Source organism: Anser brachyrhynchus (genome assembly GCF_964034855.1).
Source record: "Anser brachyrhynchus genome assembly, chromosome: 8".
NCBI lineage: Eukaryota > Metazoa > Chordata > Aves > Anseriformes > Anatidae > Anser > Anser brachyrhynchus.
Genome location: NC_137702.1, coordinates 20,454,993 through 20,477,023, shown reverse-complemented (window position 1 = coordinate 20,477,023; position 22,031 = coordinate 20,454,993). Strand labels below are relative to the sequence as shown.

Here is a 22,031-nt window from a genome sequence, read left to right as displayed (position 1 = left end):
GCATTTTGATTTTATTCGTGTCAAACACTCGCTCGCATGCATTACACAAAACCCCGTTAGATGTGTACATCTTACAGTCAAAACAAGACTAAAAAAAAAGTGCTTCCTCAAATGCTGAGTTCTTGCACAGTGTTTTTTTTTAAGCCGAGAAATTTCCCTCCATCTCACTCTATTTCAAAGTATCCCCTTGGGTATCACAGAGGAGCCGGCCAAACAGAATCATGTGCTCGAAAGCCAGAGGAACTGTGCCCTGGGTACAGCAGGGAGTTTGAAGCTGAATCTTCCCTCCTAGGTCCATTATAGCATTAATGTCCACATCTTCTAGCTTGTCTTCAGCTTACCCGTCTGCACTTGAATCAACTGCATGGCTGCAATTAACAGCCCCCAGCTGGGCATTGCAGTTTTCCCTCCTGAAAGGCACTGTGAAAGGGCAGAGCACTCCCCGGGCTGTGTGTCCCCCAAAGCCCAGCTAGCTCATCCCACTTCTCACTGGGCTTTCCCCTGGCTTTCTCCCGCTGCAGGTTTTCCAGAGGCGGCAGAACGGGCTGACTGATTTCTTCCGGAAATGGGCAGATTACCGTGTAGGCTTCGGCAACCTGGAGGACGAGTTTTGGCTGGGTAAGACTTTCACCGAGGTGCCAGCTCACTGTGTTGGCACGATTTCCTCCCTGGCCCTGGCTGGCTCTTCTCACCGCTCCCCTGCACTCCCCCCTAGACCATTTTCCTTCCCTTGTTTGTTCCCTGGTGCTGTGTTGGGAAGGCACACGTGGGTACGGGACCAAAAAGCACGCTGTGAAGGTGCCCAGGGTGCTCCGCGTGGGAGCTGAGGAGGCGTCATGATGGGGCTCTTCATGGGCCAGCATTTTCCCTTGTTGAGAGGTTGTGATGGAGGACAACATCTCAAGGACCTCTCCCGGCCTTAGCCAGTGAGTTACTCAAAGTAGGAAAGGGGGGAAGGGGAGACCCGGCATGGCTCTGAAATGGAGTGGTCTCCCCCAAAATCTGAACACAAGCTGGCCCTGCAGCATAGCCACGCTCTGGCTCATACCTCAGCCAAAGACCGAGGTGGGTAGGCAACACCAGCAGCAGCAGGACTCCCCCCAGCTTCAGCAGCATGCAGAGAGCTGAAGCTGAGACTTGAGCCCACCTCTCATAGCCGTGGGGACCTGAAGCTTGAGTGGGGACAGAGCTCAGCCCCCACCAGTGCCTCAAGAGAGAAAGGCTCAGCCAGAAGTCGCTCTCTGGCTCCTCTCCTTACTCTCATCTCCCAGAAGCAGTTTATTTGCCCGGAGCTTTTTTGTTTGCTCTCAGAGCAGACCCAGGTGCCGTACCTCAGCAACATCTCACTGCTTGTCTCTCCAGGCCTGGACAACATACACAAGATCACATCCCAGGGGCGCTACGAGCTGCGAATAGACATGAGGGATGGTCAGGACACGGCGTACGCCTACTACGACAAGTTCTCCATTGGCGACTCCCGGAGCCTCTACAAGCTCCGAATAGGAGACTACAACGGCACTTCTGGTACAGCCCCTCCTCTGTAGTAGGGAAATCCTGCCACCGGTGGCTCTGCAGCTGTAAAGGGAATCCCAACATCAGAGCTTGCTCTTCTGGAGCAGCAAGATGCAAACCCATAGTCCTTTCTGCCTTCCTGCAGTTCATCACACAAACCAGGCTGATAAATCACACTAAGGACATAGGGAATTTTCCATCGGGGATCAGATATTAAATATCAGAGCCATTGCTGTTCAGATTATCAGGTCAATTGTCAGAGGTATCCCCTCACTCGACAGCCTCCTCAGCTCACCATTGATGCTGTGCCACAGGGTGTGTTTCTCACCCTCCTACAGCCATGGAAAAATCCGAAATCCTCTGCATGGATTTGTCCCACACAGACCAGACCGTAGCCAGTTTTGCAAGGATGCTGTCACGCCCGTTTGCTCGGTTGACACAGCAGCTTTGCCCACCAGAAAATGGTGGGTGAAGGGAGGAGAATGTGGGGGTCTCTTCCCTGAGAAGAGGAGTAGGGGTACAGCTACAGCCCCTCTGGCTGGGATAGAAGTGTCCAGTGACTGCAAGCCTCCATGAGCCCACCTGTGTGGGTCAACCTCACTTAAAGCATTCAGTGCACAGCTTGGGAAGAAAAATAGCCCTGGATTTAATAGCCCTCTGGGCTTCCACCTCTGCAGCTGCACTCATGCAGTGCTCTTTTCTCCCCCAAAAGGAGCTGCTCTCCCCATAGTAAGGAGGTGGTTTGGGCAGAAAAAGACATCACACACCTTCCAAAACACCCCTTATCCAGAGGAAGAAAAATAGGCCAAACATCTTGGTTCAAGAGACAAATGCTTGGTCTCCTTTGGGAGAACTTCTCCTTGGCTAACTGGAGGGAATGAGGATGAAAAAGTCCTGAAGTTACACATCAGATGCAGGCAGCAAGAAATCAGGGGGTTAGGTCATTTCTAAAGCATTGAAATTCAGATCCAGACCCAGTTTACTACCAAATTATCTAACAAATCCAAATAGGCTCTAGGATTTGCTATGGTCTGCACTGATCCTAACTCAACAGCAGAGGACCTCAGACTGTGGGCAGTTCCAGTAAACGTCATTCCCACCCCACCCCACCAGCCTTCAGCTGTTGGATCTGGTGACCGATAGGCTGCCACACATACCAGAACACCCCAATTTCCTTGTGAAAGGCCAGATGGCTTGGGCATCGAGGTGTGCGAGCCAAGAGCAAGCATGTTTGTCCATCAGCCTTAACAGCATCTCTTTCCACAGGGGACTCCCTCACCTACCACCAGGGCCGCCCCTTCTCCACCAAGGACAGGGACAACGACGTGGCTGTGACCAACTGTGCCATGTCCTACAAGGGGGCCTGGTGGTACAAGAACTGCCATCGGACCAACCTCAATGGCAAGTACGGAGAGGCCCGGCACAGCCAGGTAAGGGCCGAGCTGGGCTGCGAACCCTCAGCATCACTCCTCGTGGTGGGACCCAGCCCAGGAGCAGGCTGGGGCTGGGGCCCTGTGGCCAGTGCGTGGGGTGAGGAGCATGGCTGGGGTGACTCCACGGTAGCTGGAACAAGGGGAGCCCCCTTTGAGCCACTGGGGCTTCATGCCTCACTTTGGCTGCCTTGGTCATTTACCATGGCAGGCTGTTAAGTTACACTAAAAAATGCATACATCGAACCCAACCAGGAGCCTTCGAGCTGTGGGAGAAAAAAACAAGCAAAGCCACAGCAGCTGAAGGGCTTGTTCCCACTGCAGCAAGTTCTTCCTTCTGGCTTCTCTAGGCAGTCAAGCTTGTTTCCTTCCTCTTCCACTCTAGTTTCACGTATGGGTCTTTCTTTACCCTGAACCTCTCTCTTCCTCCTGCCAGGGAATTAACTGGTACCATTGGAAAGGCCACGAGTTCTCCATCCCCTTCGTGGAAATGAAGATGCGACCTTACAACCACCGTAACATCTCTGGGAGGAAGCGACGGTCCCTACAGCTCTGAGCCAGCCGACCCCCTCTCCCACCACCTGACCTTTTCTGTCATTTGTTTGTATTTTATAATATGAAAAGGGGGAAAAAATACTGCTCCTCTGAGATAGCAACCTGACCCTCACGAGTCCTGGAGGGAACCACAGCACAAGCAAGGGCTGTGGGAGAGGAAAGACCTCATTGCTTTGCATCTGTCCCAGAGAAATACCAAATTTCCAGTCTCCCTACCCCAGTACTCTGGCCCTTAACACAAAAGGAAAGAGACCGACAGATTTTTGATATTTTTGTTAAAAGACTTAGAGAAGTCAATACCCCAGCAATACCCCGTCAGATGCTTTTGCCACAGGGCTCGTGGCAGAACCCTTCCCTGCAGGGACCTTGGTGCAGCCACGTCCACCCCAGCGGTGGCCAGGGCCACCCCACCAGCTCCACACCACCACACGGGCTCCAGCTCCCCCAGCAGGCAGGGGGGCACCTCTCCCCCCGGCATCCCGTCCTGAGCTTTGGTTATCGCAGGGGTCACCAGGAGGGCTGGCAAAGGTCTGCATACGTAGGCGAGCCACAGAGAGCCCACAGCTCGTATGCTGGGAGGAAAAAAAATATTCTTGCAGTCTGGCAGTTTCGTTAGGGCCCGTTTCCTCTGCTGTCTCTGTATGCCACGGTGTTGTCACTCACAGAGGTCACCGGTTGCAAACCAAAGAGCCGCAGAGAAGGACCAGCAACCAAAAAACGATCGCACAACCCCAGCCCAGCCCAGGTGCCACGTTCAGGGGCCTCCAGCAAGTGGGGAATGATGCCAGCAGTTGAAGGAGGATAAATGCAAGCTGGGAAATGCCCAGTCCCTTCCCTCTCCTACACCATCCCTCTTTGCTGCCATCACAAGAGGGACCCAAATAGTGCCTTGGTATCACCATCTTTCTAATGGGAGATCAGCTCTTTCTCCTCCTTGAAGGAAGGCTTGGTCCGTTCAGACTTTGGAGCACTTGGAGACCTATGAAAGGACAGATGTGTTCACTCTCCCCGTCCTTAATTTCTCTCATCTTAAGGAAGACAGACACTTCAGGTAGCCTTGGTTGTCCTCTGTTGTCATCAACACCACCTCCACATAGACCAAGTGTCCCTCGCTCTGGATCCACTCCTCCGCAGAGGGCTGTGGTGAATGCTGTGCATTGTCCCTCGGAGAAGGGACTCATCCACACGTCCGAGGACAATGCAGCTCATCACTGGATTCACAGCCAAGGGAGCATTACAAATGCTAAACACTGCTTTTTGATTTGATCACACTGAAGCTGCTTTGTCTCAAGAAACATCTTCCAGATGGGAACATAAAGGCATCTTTGCAGTAGCTTATAATTCAGGCCAGTGTCTCTTTCATGGTCATGCTCCTTGGTTTGCTGACGTTACTCACCGCTGCTGTGGAGCTGAAGAAAGGCCTCCAGCAGGGAACACAGCCCCTTTTGCATGCTGTGCAGAGACACACAAGCTCAGCCAAGCCTCAGGTCGGGATCGGACACAGGGTTTAGACCTTCAGCCCATCAGCTTACAACCTGCCGTCTGGCCACAGGGAAGATGTCGCAGCTCACACAGAAATGAGGCATCTCTTCTTCCTTCCCATCAGCATTAAATCAGGCACCAGGTGGGGCAGTCAGCTGAGCAAGAGGATGGGATCTGCCACAGGACACAGGCAGTGTCACTAATGGCAGTTATCTCACGCCTCCTGAGCAGCCCACCCCATTTTAGGAGCCAAAAAGCCAACAGGCAGCAGCAGGTAGAGCTGAATAAAGGTGAAGAAGTCTCCTACTTGACCAGCATGGTAACATTTTTCCCCACCACCGAGCTTTGGTAGGTAAGAAGTGCCCTAACAAAAGCACTGTCGTGTGGTGGTTATAACCAGGAACACAGACTTACAGAGGATGGCATTCATCTCCTGTCTCAGACGGCACTGTTTGCTGATGCACCCAGGTGAAATGAAGAGACATCAGTGCGAAATTGGGAACTCAGCATTTGCTATCAAGGGGAAGGCAAGAAACCTGTTTTCATAAGCACAAAGCAAAGAGAAAATCAAAACATGCCTTGCTTTTCCAGGAGGCTCAGAAGATTCTCAAAGAGGCTGATTATTCTTTAATCAGGTTTCCTGACATGTGTCCCGCCCTCCCTGCTTACATCTGTCATCCCTCTTATAAGTCCCGTGGCTGGGATGAAGAGCCCGGCTGACACCACTCCATCGCCGGATCTGACGGACGCCCTTGGAGACAATATTCAACCTTCCAGTGTTATTGTAAACCAAACTGGTTCTTTCAGAATAACAAAGGGGCCCTCACCAGTGCGAAACCCTGGCTCCTTCCTGATTCTTCGTCTGCTCTTGCCTGCTTGGCTTCTCTCCACTGCTGTCCTGATGGTTCAGGTACCCTTTGCCCGGGCGCTGCTGTTGTTGTGTCCCTTGTCTCACACACAGCAGCAGGGTGCTGCCTTTCCATTAGTTTGGTGAAGCAACGCTGAAGTTGCTAAAATCTTTGGAAAGGAAAGATATTTACAAGTTGTGGTTTTGTTCTCCTGGTGACAACCTAACCCACGCCCAGGCAAATGATCAGCAGCGATGACCAGATCCTCTGGGCCGTTGCCCCTCGTTCGCATTGTTCATAGACAAGATGCAGTTTTTCAGAAATTTATTTTTCACCATCTCATGATGGTTTTTTTTTTGGACAAGGCTCCTGCCGGTGGCTTCAAGCAAACTTGTGCCTAATGGTGATGCTACAGAGTGGCCAGGTGACTAAGTACAGTCTCTCTTTATCCTCCATCACCCAGAAAAGGGCAAGCCCTTTTTTCGGAATTCATTCTCCAAATACAGCAACTTTGGCCCTGTCCCTCATCGGGGTGGCTCAGGCCTGACATTCCCAGGAATGAAGGCTGGATCCCGCACAGTGTTCATCTCAAGAGAACGTCGCTCCAGCATGTGGCCCATCTCCGGGCTCTGCCCAACCAGTTTGTATGGCTCAGGCTTGTCCCAGACCCCAGAAGGAACCCGAAACCCCTACCCAACCCACACCGGTCCCGCAGAGTCATCTCAGGTCCATCACCCAGCAGAAGACCCACAGGAACTCCCAGCCTTGCAAAGCCACATCTCACTTCTAAGCCCGAAACCCCAGAAGGAAATGCCAAGGAGCTTTCTCATCTCTTGCCCAATGTTTTTTCCCTCCATTTCCATTCCCAGCTGACCTGAAGCCCATCTTTCAACCATGCGCTGCTTTAAAACATAACCAAAGAAAAAAAGGCCTGAAAGGAAAAGCTGCTTTCAGTGAAGTGATCCTCAAGACAGTGTTCAGAGATGGATAATTTAGTGAAGAGGCCTCCCTGAAAATACCTGGGCTTTGGCAGAAGGATGCTGGAGGAGCGTCAGCGCCACACAAAGACTGGGGAGAAGCCTTTGCCTCTGCTCCTTCTCTTTGTATTCCTTCACCGTGGGCATCTCAAAGTGCAGTACGAGCCTAAACGTACTCTCACCTCCTCCCCAAAGGGATATTCACCCCACATGAAGCAGAGCTTAGGGCACCCTGACGGAGTTCAGCAGGAGCCAAAGCTCCCAATCCTGGGGTGGCCGCACACCCCCAGCAGTGCCCGTGAGCCTTGACCCTCTCAGACACCGCCAGCAAAGAGTTCTCATCCCCCCAAAAACACTTTAATCCTTACACCCGTTGACCAAAGGCTCTGTCCCGGGGCCAAGCCCAGTCCCACCAAGCACCCAACCAAGCCCCCCACGCATGGGTTGCACCCCCTAGGGCCACCTTCCCCCCCCTCCCTATACCAGCTGGTGCCCGAGTGGGGACGGTGGCATCTCCCTGCCCCTTGTAGGGGAGAGGTCTGGGGATACAGGGGGAAAAGGCTCGTCCCTGGGGAAATGCTGCCCTCCAGGCCCCCTTGGCACCCAGGCTGGGGGTGTGAGCCCAAAGCGCCGCGGGTGCCAGCAGCTTCTCAGAAGGACGGTGGCACTTAAACAGAACCAGCCCAACAGAAAGCAGTCCCCTGCGTGCAGGCATTACACTGCGATTGTGCTGATTGCTTCAAAAATCCAAAACAAATAAATAAACAAATAAAAACAAACATACGCAGATAAGAAGGAAGAATGGAGGCAATGAAATCCCTTGGACAGATTCTAATGAACTAAAACACAGACCAATGCAGCTAAATGAGGGGGAAGATGAAAGCAGATAAATGCATAAAGTAAATAAATAAATAATATATTAAACAACCCTCCCCACCCCATAATGAAAACGTAGCTGGGAGAATGGGATCGACGCTTGTTAACCATTGTTAACTAGTATTTTTAGTCCTGACCGCTCTTAGGCTATGTATAGTTCCTTTTTTTAATGCATTTTCTATACATTAATAAAAGATACCGAAGGAGCGAGCTGTGTGCCTCTCCGTGTCCCCGCCTGTCCGTGTCCTCTGCCCCTAACCCCCACCCACCCCATGGGAGGAGGCACCAAACCCTGACCCTGTTCTCCCACCAGGGACTCGCGTCCCCAGGACCTGCCCAGGGCCCCCCTGCTTTTTTGTGCCCCAACAGCTTGGCCGTGGATGCCACGGGTTTGTGCCACGAGGTTCTTCCAGGCTGGGAGAACGTGGTCTTCGCGCTTGCCAAGTGTGCGAAGAAACATGAAGGAGGAATACAAAGGGCATAGCAACTGGGTTAAAAATAAAAATTAAAATTAAAAAAAATAATAAAAAAGGAGGAACTTTGGGGACAGTCCAGCACAGAGGGGCTGGGCAATCTCCATCCTTGGAGGTTCTCAGGAAAGGAGAAAGCCCTGAGCAACCCTGTCTGCTTAGGGCAGCAGGGACCTGAGCCTCCGAGGTCTCCTCCGGACCAAGTTACCCCCGCACCCCACTCAGAAGAACAAAGATACCCCACAGTCGGGTCAGGGGGGCTGGTCCTTAGGCTCCAGGAACAGCAGGAGCAAGCCGGGGGCAGAGCTGCTCCTTGGCCTCAGTTTCTGTTCACAAACTCAGCTGCTCCCAGGGGCCTTCAGCTCTGCGGTTCACAGCTAGAGAAACCAACCCCCCAGTGCCAGTGCTCGGGAGCGGAGCTGGAGACCCTGACACCTTCGGTTAAAGCCCCCTCCTGATTTAAACACAAATCTGTCCCCGGCACGAAGGAACCCCTCAAAAGCCGAATTGCAAGGCAGCCTCCTGCCACCAGCAGAACATGCTCCTGGGAAAGAAGAATAAAACCTTGATTTAGCAAAATCTCCGGGACAAGTCTGAATTTCAGAGAGCATGGGAAGTTTCCCTTCGTTTCGCACAGAGGCTTTATTTAGATCTCCTCCTCCTGAATATCCACACTCACTGTGCCGCCAGCCAGGACGAGAAAGCCTGAAAGAAGCCCTTCCACCAGACTGCTACTATATTTGTGAAATTTAATTTTGGAGAGACAAAACCAGGGGAATTTGCTTAGTGGTGGTTACTAAACTTCTGTTTCTCGCTCCAATTTGAGAGAAAAAAAAGGAACCGCTGTGCATGGGGCACGGCCACAGCACCCCCGCTGCCAGGAGCAGGAGCACAGCCCTGGCCGAGCGCTGCCTGCACTCAACGTCCCCTGTGTGCTGCTCTGGCAATGGCCCAGTGCAGGACCAGGGCCAGAAGGGCTCTGATTTGCACCGGGCAAGGCCCACAAAGCCTTTTAGAGATGAGTGAGCTGGATGGCAGCCGCACCAGAGCCCCCATTCAGCACTGAACAAGGTGAGGTTGCGCGGTGCCATTTCACATCTCTCGCCTCCCTCCTGGGCTGTGCACGGCAGCCACGCTCCCCCGGGGCTCTTCCAGCCCGAGCAGAGCACCCAGCCACCAGCCCCGCTGTCTGCACTTTGTCCTGAAACGTTTCATCAGAGCCCTCTTACCAAAGTCCCCTTCTTGCATGAGCGATGCTCGGGAACTTTGTCCCGCCAGCAAACATCAGGAGCATGGACAAAGGTCCCCGACCAGGCTGGCAGACACCAGTCCCAAACCCAGAGCCTGAACAGCTGCAGCATTAACCCGCTCAGCCTGCTACCTCCTCTCCTGAAGCCACCCCACCATCCTCCTTTCTCTGCCCTTCACCTCGTCCCCGTGCCCAGAGCGAGGGATGCAGAAGCCATCTCTAGTGTCCACAACAACCCCTTGTGCCCATGATGTCCCCAGCCTTGGCGACATCACAACGAAAGAGGATGTTGAGGGGGGAGAAAAGAAAGCAGCTTTACAAGAAAATCCCTCCTCAAAGTGAGAGAAGGAGGGATAAGGTGGGAAATCCCATCATTAGTGATTTGACGAGCAGATGATGGAAACTGGGGGTGGGGGGGAGGAACGGGCACCGCGGCATGAGGAGTGGCATGGCAGGATGGAGGAGCGCCAGCATCCCACGTCCCCCTGCCGCTGGGGACAGGCCTTGGGCCACCCTCCTGCTCCCACGTCCCCAGGGCACCCGAGTCATGCCGAAAGCAGCCAGCGTCTGCCCACTCGCCGTCTTGTATCGGTTCCTCACCCGTGACCCAGCACTGCCCCTGCTCACCGGCTCCAGCACCCTCCTGGGGGGGGGCAAGAAGAGGTAAAGCTGCTGCAAGAGGAAGGCCTCAGGCATGTTTTGCCTCTTTCACCTCCCACAATTTGCATCTCGCTTTCGTTTCCCCCGGCACCCAGCTGCATCCTCCCCGCAGAGCCTGTGTGAGCAGGGGGAGCTCGGGGCAGTGCCACCAACCGGCACTGGCAGCCAGGGGTCTGCAGCACACGGGGACCCCCCCGCAAAACACTCCAAACACCCCAAATCCTGGTCTGCTGCTCCTGGAGCAGGGAAGTTTCGGGTTAGATTTCATCTCTGGCAGCCAAATTCCCCAGGTGGCCAAGAGCTGTGGGACACGAGCCACATCTGGGAAGTCCCATCTGAGGTGGTCCAAGCCCCTCGTGGGGCCGGTGCCACCAGGCAGAGTAGTCCAGCCCCGCCAGAGCTGAGCATCAGCTCCCCAGAGGCATCAGCAAGTGGCATGTCCCACAGAAACGACTTGCAACCGGCAGGAGTGGAAGGGAAAGTAAATTTTTATTTATTTATTTTTTAATTAGGCAGCTGCTTATCATTAAAGAAATGGCCTCACCTCGCCCAGCTCTTACTGCTCCCCTGGGCTCAGGTTTGGGGGTGCTGCACCCAGGGGGCCCAAGGGCACCACTCAGCCGAGGGAAAGAGCGCAGCTGGGAGGGGGGAGTCAGCTGCGACCCTGCTCCCACAAACACGAACGTGTTTTTGCCTAAAAGGGAATTTTGGCAGCTCTCAGCATCAGGCAGAAACCAGGTGTTCAGAGCAGCATGAGATTAAAAAGTAATAATAATAATAAAGAGAAAGAAATCCAACCAACCCAACCAGCACCTCCACTCACAGCCGTTAACCCCCGGGAGGCCGCCTTGCAGCGAGCAATCCCGATGGAGAGACGCGGGATAGGATACAGACCCTGGGGCAGGAAAACCCTGTGGGCACCGAGGCTGCGTCCTGGCATCGCTTGTTCCCACGCAGGTGGGTTCCCCCACCAAAAAAAAAACAGCCTTGGGAGGCAACGGGCACTGGGATCCCCATTCCCACTTACATAACAAATTGCAGAGCAAACACTGGGAGAGGAAAGGCTGCCACTGAGCCCCCCAGACCCCAAACCCCATGATACCAGCCAAGGCGCTGCTCCATGCTCACCCTCTCCCCCAAAGCATCGCCCACCCCATCCTCCTCCCGCCTCTCAGGTTTTGCTCCAAAGCCGGAAAGGCGACTGCTGCTGTTCAAATAAATACCAAGGGCTGCTATTTTTATCCAGCGAGTGACTGGGCATGCTTTATTTTTGGTGTTTAAGCTGCAGCCTCCCTTTTTCTTTTTTTCTTTCTTTCTTTTTTTTTTTTTTTTTTAATAGCTGGGAGGGGGTAGAGGAAAGGAAAAGGCAGAAGCATCGGGGAAAAATGAAAGGAATGTTTCCCTGGGAGCAGAGTTTTCCATTGCTTACTTTAAGCTGGGCCAGTGTGTGCAAACAGAGAGCCGAGGGGAAGGTGTGCCCATGCCTGCGGCCGCTCCTGTCTGTGCTGCTGGGGAGGCAGAATCGGGGAATTTGGGGGTGAGGCTGCAAGGCTGCAACACCTCGCACGGGGAAAAGCTTGCAGCAAGCGGTGGGTTTGCTGGGAAGCCTGAGCAAGGAGGAATTAACATCACTTAACAATTCCAACTGAATGTAGTAAACATTTGCCTGAAAAGCATTGCTGCAGCAAATGCATGCCCGTTGATGTCGGCTAGGGGCTGGGGCAAGAAGGGCTCTCCGCTGTGGGATGCATCTTTCCAGCCATGTTTTTGCCCTTTATTTGGGTTCAAAACACAAAGTCCTGGGGGATTGCATGCTTTGGGTAAAAATAGGCTATTTGCTGTAAGCTCCCGTGGGTCCTATGGGATGCGCAGGCTCACGCCTGGAGCACCAATGCACTACCAGCGCTGTTTTCTCTGCCAGCCAGCGGCGCTTCAGCGTTTCCCAAACTTTTAGGTCTTGTTCCAGCTTTAAAAGGACCAAAACTCCCACTAAAGTCTCCACAGGTTCCTCAGCCTGAGCTGGAGGGCCAGGAGGAAAAAAAAAAAAAAAGCAACGTAAATCCGGCGTGGGAATGATTCATCGGCCTCTGAGTCACGGCTTCCTCGTACTCGGTGCCGCTTCTGAAAAACAGCGAAGGCGTCCCGCAGTGCCCAGGCACGCTGGGCACCTCCTGCCCAGGGGCACCGCTCGCGTTGCCCCCGCTGCCATCGCCCAGCACACGCACCGGCGGAGCCAGGGCGGCCCCACGGCCTGCGGGGAAGTGTGGCGGGCGGGTGAGAGGAGCAGGTGGCGGGCTCCAAGCCCCCAAAACGCGGGCGGCGGCGCGAAGCCTCCCACGCCAACCCGACGCCATTGCGGTGCCCCTTGACGAGAGCTGGCACCGTGAGAGGCGCGGGCGCTGAGGGCGATGCCGGGGATGTTTCCCCACAGAGCCCCCCCAGCCACGCTGGCCCCCCCAGGACCTGGCCGAGGGGCTGGCTTTGGTCAACCATAAATAAATAAAGTTGTGGAGCCCCCCGAAGCCCCTCTCGGGGAACCCCCCGGCCTTCCCGTGGGGGCTCCGCCCGGCGCCCCCCGTCCCGTCAGGGGCCGCGGGGTGCGGGCAGGCCCCGGGCGGGGCGGGCCCGGGGCCGGGGGGGGCCGGGGGGGGCCGGCCGGGGGCGGAGGCAGCGGGGCCGGGCGCCCGTTCCCTCCCCGCGCCGGGCCGGGTGAGGGCGGAGGGGAGGGGAGGGAAGGGACGGGGGGGCCCCGCGGTCGTCGCCTCCCCGGCGGAGCTTGGGCGAGCACCTGGCCGAGGACGCGGGGCGAACGGAGGAAGGCCTCGGAGCGCAGGTCGGGGGCAGGCAGGGGCTGAGGGGTGGTGGTCGTGGGCTGAGCCCGGGGGAGCGCTGCGGGAGCCCTGACAGCGCCGGGGGGCTTCGGGTGGCCGTGCCGATGGGGTGGGGAGCGCGGAGACGAGGCAGCAGCGCTGGGGCCGAGCCTGCGGAAGAGTTTCGCCTTGCGCCTGTTATCCAGCGCCCGCAGCGGGAGTTTTGGTGCTGGGGGTGGGAGCGCCTGCACCGCTTCGGGCTGGAAGGGTGGCAGGGGAGAAAGGCGAAGCCTCGCTTGGAGTTGGGTTTGGGTGGTGGCTTTCGATGTGCGTTTGTATTTTTTTACCATCTGAGGAACATCTCCCGAGCCTGCGGTGGGTTCGGGATGCCGGCTGGCCAGGCTGGTGTTATTCCTCGCTTCCAGCAGGGCAGCGTGCAGGCACAGCTGAGGAAGGGAACTGCTGGCCCTCAGTGTCAGATTTCACCCGGGTTCCCTTCAAGCCTGCAGGTGCAAAGGGGAAAGTGGACGTCCTCCCTTCGAGCGTGCCTTGCCACCCCTGTGCCGGCTGTGTCAGCGGGCCCCGAGGGAGAAGTCCGCACCAGCCGGGCACGGAGCAGGTCCCAGCCCCGCTCTGCAGGGAGCTGCCGCTTCCCTGCAATCTTCACCTCCGGCCCCAGCGCTGCGGTCGCTCTGTCTCAGGCATGGGCGGGCTGGCATTGCCAAGGCAACTCCGTGTTTTGGTTCCTTTGCCTCCCCAGCCCAACCGGGAGCGCGGTTGGCCCCAGTTTGCGCTTGTTTTCCACCCACGGCCGCCCGTAACGCAGGAGATGCTCCCCGCCCTTGAAAATCGGCTCGCTTCCAGCCGATGCCAGTTAAAAGAGCCGACGTTGGGCACCCACGTTCAATAAAACCTTACACAAGAGGCGCGGAGAGCAGCCCCAGCCCCACGTCCCCGCCACAGGATTTCCCGAGTGAGTTACCGTGTCAGCTTTCCCCTGACGTGCTGCCAGTGCTGGCTACCCAAAAACAAAGAGCTCATTTAGCAGGGCATTGACCAGCCCTCCCAAAGACACTGCCCTGTCCCCGAGCGCCTCCCTGGCCCAATTTTTGGTCCCATACCTCAACCCAGAAAAACAGCCAAGCTCCCACCAGCAACTCCGCAGGCTCTGAGTTCAGGCCCATCACGGGCCATAGCATGGATGCAGCTCTCCCTCTCCATCCTCTCTCTTTGAGGGAGATGCTGTGGCTTCACCAAACTGAGCGACACCATGAAATTTTCCGAAACGGTGAGGCTGCACTGAGGCAGTCTTTGAGCTAGCAGTGAGTGGCCTCAGCTAACCCCTTGCGCTCACAGGCTCAAAAGGCACCAGTTTTCCTGCTCTCGCCTCCCCTCTGTTCTTTACAACTGAAGAACCCCTTTCTTTAGCGCATAGACATCTCTTCATCCGCAAAACAAAAGGCGACGCGCACACCGAAAAGAAAAGGCGTTTATAAACCAGCTGCGGAGCCGTGCTAGAAGGTGGCTGGGGCTGTGGGTTCGGCGCAGGGCAGTGCCAGGGCCACCGCCTGCCCCTTGGAGGGACACTGCCGGGTCGCTGCGCCAGAGCCCCCGGTGCCGTTACCCCACATCGGTGGGCTCGGGTTGGGACCCGCTGCTCCGCAGCTTCCCCGCGTGCCTCAGCCAGGAAGGTCCCTCCGGGCCAGGCACGTCCCAAAAACAACCAGTCAGGGCTTTTTTTCAGCACATTCAGATCCATTTTCAAGTGGAAACATTTCAAAGGGCTCTGCTTTTCTTTTTTTTTTTTTTTTTTTTTAAACTGCAAACAATTAATTATGAGCTTAAAAGGAAGTCCCAGCCCTCCTTCCCTCCTCTGAAGTTTGGAGGCAGTAAACACGAAGCAGCTCAGTGCAGGAATAAAACTGTACATCCTGTTTTGTCTGAAACTAAGGCAGTTGTTGGTTTTGTGTTGTTGTTTTGTTTGTTTGTTTGCTTTTTGGAGTTAAGTGTACCATAGGAGCCAACGTTCCTGCCTGGATAACAAACCGCCAGGGTATTTATGGATAAATGGCAGACCTGCAGATGGTTCAGGCCGAGGGAAAGCTGCTCTGTTTATTTGTGTTGCCATTTAACCTTTATGACATCTCTACTAAAAAAGGCCTCCGAGAGGAGGCAATCTGGGACACCGAGCATCTGAAAGAAGCTGCAGTCTGTGTTCCCCCCGTGCAGAACCTGGGGGTAGCAGAAGCAGCAATGGGCACCCGGGGACCATCCTGTACCTCCCCCAAGGAACAAACCCTTTTTTTAATTTCCCTTTGAGCGTGCAGGAAGCGGAAGATGCTGCGCTTCCAAAGGCAGGATTTTCCCTTCAGTGCTGCCCTTTGGAGCCCGCCTGCCCAGATACCGCCCCTGCTGGAGAGCCCTGCTTCCTCTGGGGGTGTCACAAGGGCTATGTTTAGGGCTGGGTGGGGCTCTTTTGGTTTCTTTTTCAGACTGGGTAGCTTTTCTGGTCATTAGGAGAGTTTGTGACTGTAAGGCTAGGCAGGAGGATGTGCATGGCGAAGTGCAGCGGAAACCCACAGTGCGGTTCACGAGCATCCTCGAGGCAGCAGGTGCTGTAACAGCGATAAACGCGATTCAGAGCAGGGAACGGGGGCACCGCAGTCACGAAAGCTTCAAGCAAAAGCAGCCTGGGGCTGTTTGTGTCCCTCCCTGGAGGAGCGTAGTCTCTGCAGGAGCAGCCAGAGACCTGGAGATGGGGTGGTCATCTGAGCGGAGCCCGGACACCCCTGGCTGTTGGCTCTGCTCAAAATGTCTCTGCTTCACCCTGGGTCCGGCTGTTGGTGATGGCGAGCAGCTCCTCCGGGACATCACGGGGGTTCAGGCTGTACAGCTGAGTTGTGGCCCTGTGAAAGGCGTGGTTTTCCTTTTACTGTGCCTCAGCTTCCCCTTTGGTGCACACAGGGATTTCAGTATTCCCTGGAGAGGCTGTAGGGATTGAATACCAAAGGCTGGCAAAGCAAAGGTAGAGACACCGATGTAAAACATGGAGCAAGGGTGAAACATGGTATCAGAGCCTGATGGTGCTCCTGCTGGTTCTCTGTCTGCACAGTCCATAATTCAGTGACCCCAAAACTTCAAATTCAGGGCTCAAATCCCCCAGAGGAGCTTTGTCTGGCCCTAAGGCAGGAGCAGAAGGAAGCTGGGAGTGGAGGCAGCAGCTCCCTTACCGCTGCCTGCCTCCATGGCGGGTTGCCTGCAGGAGGGTTTCCCCAAAAACCTGGGGCTCAACAGCACCTTTCCCTCCCCAGGGGAGAGGAAAACCTCGCGTCATGCCGCAAAAATGCTCCTCAGCCCTGCCCAAGCCTTGGAGAAATTCCCAGGTGAGTCACAGAGGCTCCTCTATCCCGGGCCAAGGCTCATCCCACTCCTGCAGACAGCCCCTGCTCACACAGAGGTGGAATTGGGTGTAAGGCTGCTCTCTAGGGACTGGGGCCTCACACCACTCCACGGGTGATCTGCTCAGGTTCGGCAGGCTCTCACCTACCGAGTGCTTCTCCCTGGAGTGACGCTTGGCCAGACCCCTCTGTGGCTGCAGACCTCTCACCCCGCAGAGGCTTTGGCTGTGCTGGCAGCTCCAACGAAAAAAATGCCAAGGGCGCAGGCACCTGACCTGTGTGATTTCTTGTCTCTGCAGGCACCATCCAGAGCCACTTGTGAAGCCCAATAGCTCCAAACGTATCCCAAGGGGCCTTAAAGCGGAGGGAGCCTGCTGCCTAGGAGCCAACATGGAGCAGAAGATCAGCTCTTTCTTTAATTCCATCTTGGAACTCATCCGCACCAAGCACAAGGAGGGAGTCTTCAACACTGTCTGCCTCGTGGTGCTGATGGGCCTGCCCTTCGTCGTCCTCATCGCGTCCATTTTCATCTGCTGCCACTGCTGCTTCTCCAGCTGGCGGCGGCGGCGGAGTAGGAGGAAAGGCAGCCCCAGCAACACCGGGCAGCCACACGCCGAGAAGAACAAGAAGAAGAAGAAGAAGAAGAAGAAGAAGGATGAAGAGGACCTGTGGATCTCAGCTCAGCCCAAGCTGCTCTTGCTGGACAAGAGGCCATCCTTGCCCATCTAGCGGACGAGAGGACACACAGGCTGTCCCCTCAGATGCTGCCGGTCCTTCCAGCTGCGCACTATGAGGGGCAAGGAGATGCCAGAACTGCTGCCATTTCACAGTGACTTTGAAAAGAGGCAGAGCCCAGCAACGAAGGGCCAGCACAGAGCAAGGCAGTTGGACGCAGGTTTGTGTCCTGCACTACAGCAGTGTGCCCAAAAGTCAAAACCCCAGTGAAGGACACACGTGTGTGTGGACACCGGTCCCACCGAGCACCAGGGGTGACCCACCACCGGGCTGTGCATCCCCTCATCTTGGAGTCACAAAGCAAGCCGAGTGCAGCATTACAGCACAGTGCAAAAGCGTCCCATCCCCTCCGGCCCCCAAACCAAAGGCAATAAGAGCATCGCGAGATGCACTCAGTCCAACCTCAGAGACCTCAGGACCCAAGTTAAGGCAGCAAAGCAGAAGTCCGTGCTACCACCCAGCCTAGAGGCGGGAAGGAGCGAGGAGGCTGTAAGACCAGCCCTTTTGCACCAGCACTTCAAAAATGTTCCTTGAAAGACTGTTTTGTGCAGACTTGCCTTTGAAGAGCCCACCGTGCTGCAGCAAAGGCTGCATCACCTCTATGCTCCTGCAAGAGCAGAGACACAACCTGAGGTTGCGTAACAGTTTAGCTACGGGCATTAGTGTTATTTATTGAATGACTACTAAAGAGCAGGACCAGAGGCCCCCTCTGTCAGGGGGCTAGGCACACTGAATCGGTATCGGAGCAGCAGAGATACTTGCCTGGCACACTCAGCCCTCCTCTCGCCCTGCGCCACGCACTGGGGACACGCGCAGACCCACCAGCACATGCCGCTGCCAGCTGGGGCCAGGCAGGCAGCTCTCCCAGCTGCTGCATGGCTGTTGAGACAGCTGCATCTGGGATTTGGGATGTGCTGGAGGGTACATCCTGTCCTTCCAACCCAGCTGGATCCCGCACCCGTTTCCCTCTCCATCCCCATCATCCTCATCTCTCCGTCACCTCCCTTGGACAAGTGACAGCTCGGCCGGCCTCAGCAGCTACCAGCCCACACCCAGCTCTCAGCCCTGCTCAGGTTTTAACCCTCTGCTCCCCCCACACCTACCTCCTGAGGAGCTGGGGGGGGTCTCCTCTGCCCCCCTGCTCTGCATCCCACCAGGCTGTCTCTCCCCCAGTTTGCTTTGCCAGCGAGGGATGCACAGGTGTGATCAGAGGCTGCGTCACATCCATTTTTTGCCCTGCATCCTCCTGCTTTTTTCCACTTTTTAAAGCCCCTGGTGCAGACTGGAGCTGCCAGCCAGAGCCAGACATCTGGGGATGAGAAGCCAAACCCACAAGGACAAGCCTGGATGGAGCTGCTGGACACGGCCACATCCAGCCTGAGGAAAGGCAGTGCCATTTTCCCAGCTCCCGGGTGGGAAAGCCACCAGCTCCCAGCGGTCACTTGTGTCACCCGGCCCCAGTTTGTCCGCCTACACCAGGGCGGTGACGCTAATATCACATCACGGGGCTTGGCTCCGTCTGGCTGCGTTGGTGACAGCCTTGAGGCCAGGCTCCTCCTCACGCAGGGCTTAAATTGCCCCCATATGTGCCTTATTTCCCACTTTACTTTGTGACCATTGAAATAAGCAACTCCCTCCTCCTCCAAAACAGGAAGCAACATATAATGGTGGAAGAATGAGGCTTTGCCACACCTAATCCCAGAGAGAAACATCCGTCCCCCGGCCAGGTACTTCTCCCCAGTTTCGGCCAGACCGAGAACCGGCTGCGGGGCGACCCACAGCACCCACCCTGGCGAGGAGGTGAGAGCAGCACGGTACGGAAACGCCGCCACGTGGGCCCTGCGCCGCAGCCACCTCTGCACTGCCTCCCTGCAACTTCATTTCAGCATAGACCTCTTATTTTCCCAGATTCCATGCAAAAGGGGAAAATAAACTTCTTTTTTTGCCTTTTTTTTTTTTTTTTTTTTTTACAAAAATAAATTACTCCAAAACCGCAATCAAATGCCGTATCTCTAGCTCTCAGTCATGTTTACTTTCACGGGGAAATTTTTCTTGTATCTGTGCCCTGGCCCTAGATAAGACAGTGGGAGAGCTCAGTGGTCAGAGGCTCTGTGCCTTCCTGTCTGCAGCCAGCTGTGCAGCTCGGAGATGTTTTCTTAAAGAAACAGCTTAGCTTAATCAAGTTTAGCGGCCTCGCCTTGTTAATGAGCACAGTCGAGCTCCTCTCCCCAAGGGCAAAAAGTAGCAGGAAGAAGAAAAGCAGCATTTTGGGCTGCAGAGAGGGTTGTTTTTTTTTTTTTCCCCTTGTGGAGGGTCTGCAGCACAGAGTGAACCCCAGCTGATTTTCATCAGACAAGTATTTCACGGTGTCTGCAGCTCCTCGCAGCTGTCTGCACCAGGCATGCAGCAGGACCAGAGCTTCCCCAAATGGTGCGCTGGGCAGCTGCACTGTGCTCCCCCTCCAGGAAAACAAACAAAAATAAAATCTGCCCCCGGGGCAGGGCGAGAAGGGGGAGGCGAGGGGGTCAAGTTGATCATCCCTTAAACTGGAGCAGTCCAGGGATTGATTGAGGGAGTGCCAAAACTGCCGCACATGCTCCTGAAACACCACTAGGAGGGGAGAATTGGATTCTCATCGAGTATTCTGCTATTTCTTCAGCCGACAGAGGCTGAAGCAATGACCAAGAGCAGCATGGCTGCTTGCTAAGCAAGCGCCCGGTGCAGTGAGACACTCCTGCCTTCTCTCCCCGTAGCCCAGTGAATGCCGAGTTACGCCGTTCAGAGCACAGCACCTATGGGAAGCGGGGGGGACACCTGGGGAGGTGGGTGAGGATTCCACCTCCTCCGCACAGCTGCGTTGTGCAGAGTCCAGCCCTCCAAGCGCCAACAGCAGCAGTGGCTGTGCTGAGCCCGACGTAACACAGCAGATGGGTCCTGGCATGGCCATCAACAGCACAGTCCCCATCAAACCAGTGATGCCCAGGCAGCGCATTCTTCTGGGATTGAAGTTCTGCCCTGGGCACACTGCAGACCTCACTGTCCACAAAATTTGTAAGGCAGAAGCTTTGAGAAGCTGTTCTGGCCCTAAGGCACAACAACTGCAGGGCTGGATATAGCCCCAAAACAAGGGCAATAAGAGGATGTGAAATTTTTATGGGACTACCCCAAGCAGCCCAAGCCTTCAGAGCAGACCAGCCAGCTCCTGCAGGCAAAGAAATTGCATTATTGGAGCAGTCTGAGCTTCTAAAGCTGTAATAGAGTGGTTAACCCCAAAAAAGTCTTTCCATGGAGGCCAGCTGGATACGGGACACGTTCTCCTAACTAGCACGAAGAGAGGATGCCATCCCGTGGCTGTTTGGAAATACTGACTTTCCACATAGCTCTTCTAGCAGCTTCCAGTGACTGCTCTTCCGAGTGAAGGAGAGGGCCCATACTTAGGAGGGAAAAGTAAATGCCACCTCAGAAACTGCTAATAAGGTGCCTCACTTGCCTTTAGCTCTGAGATACAAAGCTCAGCCTTCTTAAGAGAATATTCCTTGCTCCCAAGTAAGTTCCAGCTTTGGAGGAGGATCATGTTTTGCCTCTGTGGTTTGCACAGGGAAGAGCTGCTGGGAGCAGTCATACCGGCTGCTTTTTAGAGCACACTTGCTTTTAGAGTAACTGAGCGTAAGGCTAGCCCTCAGGTCCCCCTCGCTCACCTGCCTCACACCTACACCGTGCCCCTTAACTGACCATCACAGTGACACCTGTCCTCTCACGCAGACAAGTGCACGACGGTGAGGAATCACTTCAGCACAAAAAAGAATCTCCCTCCTTTTCCCATGTCCTTGTCTCATGCTCTTACCAAAGAGCTGCAGAACACTTCAAATGCAATTTTCCTTTCCTCTCCTCCCTCCATTACTCTCTTCCTTCCCTCATATGGGGGGGGGGGGGGGGGGGGGGTTTAACGTCCCCATGCAGCTCACCTGAGTCTCTGCCTGCCACCCCCACAAGCAACATCGAAATGAAAGCAGTACAAAGAATTTAGAGCTCACCTTTGAGACAACTCTCTGGCTAGCTCTCCTCAGCCAGGTCCTACCAGCCACAGAGCAGTTAATAGCTTTACAGTATCAAGTCATGAAGAGATCACATAGTCCCTGTCTCCATTCCAGAGCAGACTCCAAAGGACTAATTTTTATGGTGCCAGTTTTTCCACATAGCTCTGGCAATGCTGGGTATTGCTCCACCTCTGTAAAGAAAGCTTAGTTTAAATTGAAAAGAATAATAATTCTACCACCCAAAGCAAAGAAGATAGAAATATTTTAAGACCTCCTTTATTTGCAATTTTATTGCTTCCCCACAGTCTGAGAAATATTATTTAAAACACGTTGCTCAGCTTAGCACTGGGATAGAAGAGGCCACTAAGACATAGGACAATCACGTTCCAATCTGCTCAGACAAGCAAGCCTTTAAGCAAGCATCGTTTGGTGAGCTCATACTTACTTCTTCCTTGGCCGTAGCTGGTGGTCCAGAATTTACATATCCGCTCAGGGCAAGAAAGTAAAACTCACCTTTATGGTTGTGAAGAAAAAAAGGCAGCCAAACGTGAAACCAGATGCTGGAGCCCATCTGAATCTGCAGACAGCCTGAAAGGAAAGCCTGAGGGAGAGTGTGCAGGATCAGTCTAATTCCAAGATGCTCATTTTAGTGTTGGATGATAAGCAATATGATTTCAGCATCACTGGCTACCCACACTGCTAGTGAAAAAGCAGAGGGCGGCAGATGGAACAGTCGCATAGAGAATTTTCTTCATGGTCTGTACCAGGCAAGTGTTATGTAGAGGTTTGGGATGGTAGGAAGAGCTTGGAGGAGCGTAGCCCTCACAGTCTCACCTTTCTGGGCATCATCTGGGAGCGTGAACATTAATTCACTGCATGTCTCCTCAGGCTTTTCGCCTGACTGGGAGACAAGAAGAGACAAGCTAAATATAGAGCAGGATTTTTACTTCGAAAGATGTGATATTGGAGTTTGAGGAACCCAGACTACAGAC

At 54.7% G+C, this 22,031-nt stretch overlaps 2 protein-coding genes and 1 long non-coding RNA gene across 6 annotated transcripts in view; 2 read left to right on the top strand and 1 right to left on the bottom strand.

The window, feature by feature from the left end:
* Window positions 1-7,886, top strand: part of TNR (tenascin R) — a 63,959-nt gene extending 56,073 nt beyond the window's left edge. Inside the window, exons 19-22 of one of the 2 annotated variants that reach the window (XM_080601943.1) lie at window positions 522-618; window positions 1,363-1,524; window positions 2,779-2,942; window positions 3,379-7,886. In XM_080601943.1, the coding sequence (XP_080458069.1) occupies window positions 522-618; window positions 1,363-1,524; window positions 2,779-2,942; window positions 3,379-3,498 (543 nt within the window). In that variant the 3' untranslated portion in view covers window positions 3,499-7,886. Of the gene's footprint in view, window positions 1-521; window positions 619-1,362; window positions 1,525-2,778 lie in introns of both variants that reach the window. The other variant, XM_080601942.1, reaches the window with a different exon arrangement.
* LOC308198826 lies at window positions 188-1,452 on the bottom strand. Its single transcript, XR_013954236.1, has 2 exons — window positions 1,332-1,452; window positions 188-596 (listed from the first exon to the last, which is right to left on the bottom strand). It is a non-coding gene; the product is annotated as an uncharacterized lncRNA (long non-coding RNA).
* Window positions 7,887-12,154: 4,268 nt separating the features above from the next.
* KIAA0040 lies at window positions 12,155-18,963 on the top strand. Of its 3 annotated transcripts, none has more exons than XM_080601950.1 (3): window positions 12,155-12,333; window positions 16,181-16,252; window positions 16,567-18,963. In XM_080601950.1, the coding sequence occupies exon 3, from the start codon at window positions 16,658-16,660 to the stop codon at window positions 16,994-16,996; it is 339 nt and encodes a 112-aa protein (XP_080458076.1). In that variant the 5' UTR covers window positions 12,155-12,333; window positions 16,181-16,252; window positions 16,567-16,657; the 3' UTR covers window positions 16,997-18,963. The 3 variants fall into 3 exon arrangements, with proteins under 3 accessions (XP_080458076.1, XP_080458077.1, XP_080458075.1); XM_080601951.1 differs by lacking the exon at window positions 12,155-12,333 and adding an exon at window positions 12,742-12,892; XM_080601949.1 differs by lacking the exons at window positions 12,155-12,333; window positions 16,181-16,252 and adding an exon at window positions 12,756-12,892.
* Window positions 18,964-22,031: the final 3,068 nt, after the last annotated feature.

What these genes read in the sequence shown, in the direction of transcription:
- KIAA0040 (XM_080601950.1), top strand. Translation starts at nt 16,658, where the DNA reads ATGGAGCAGAAGATCAGCTCTTTCTTTAATTCCATCTTGGAACTCATC.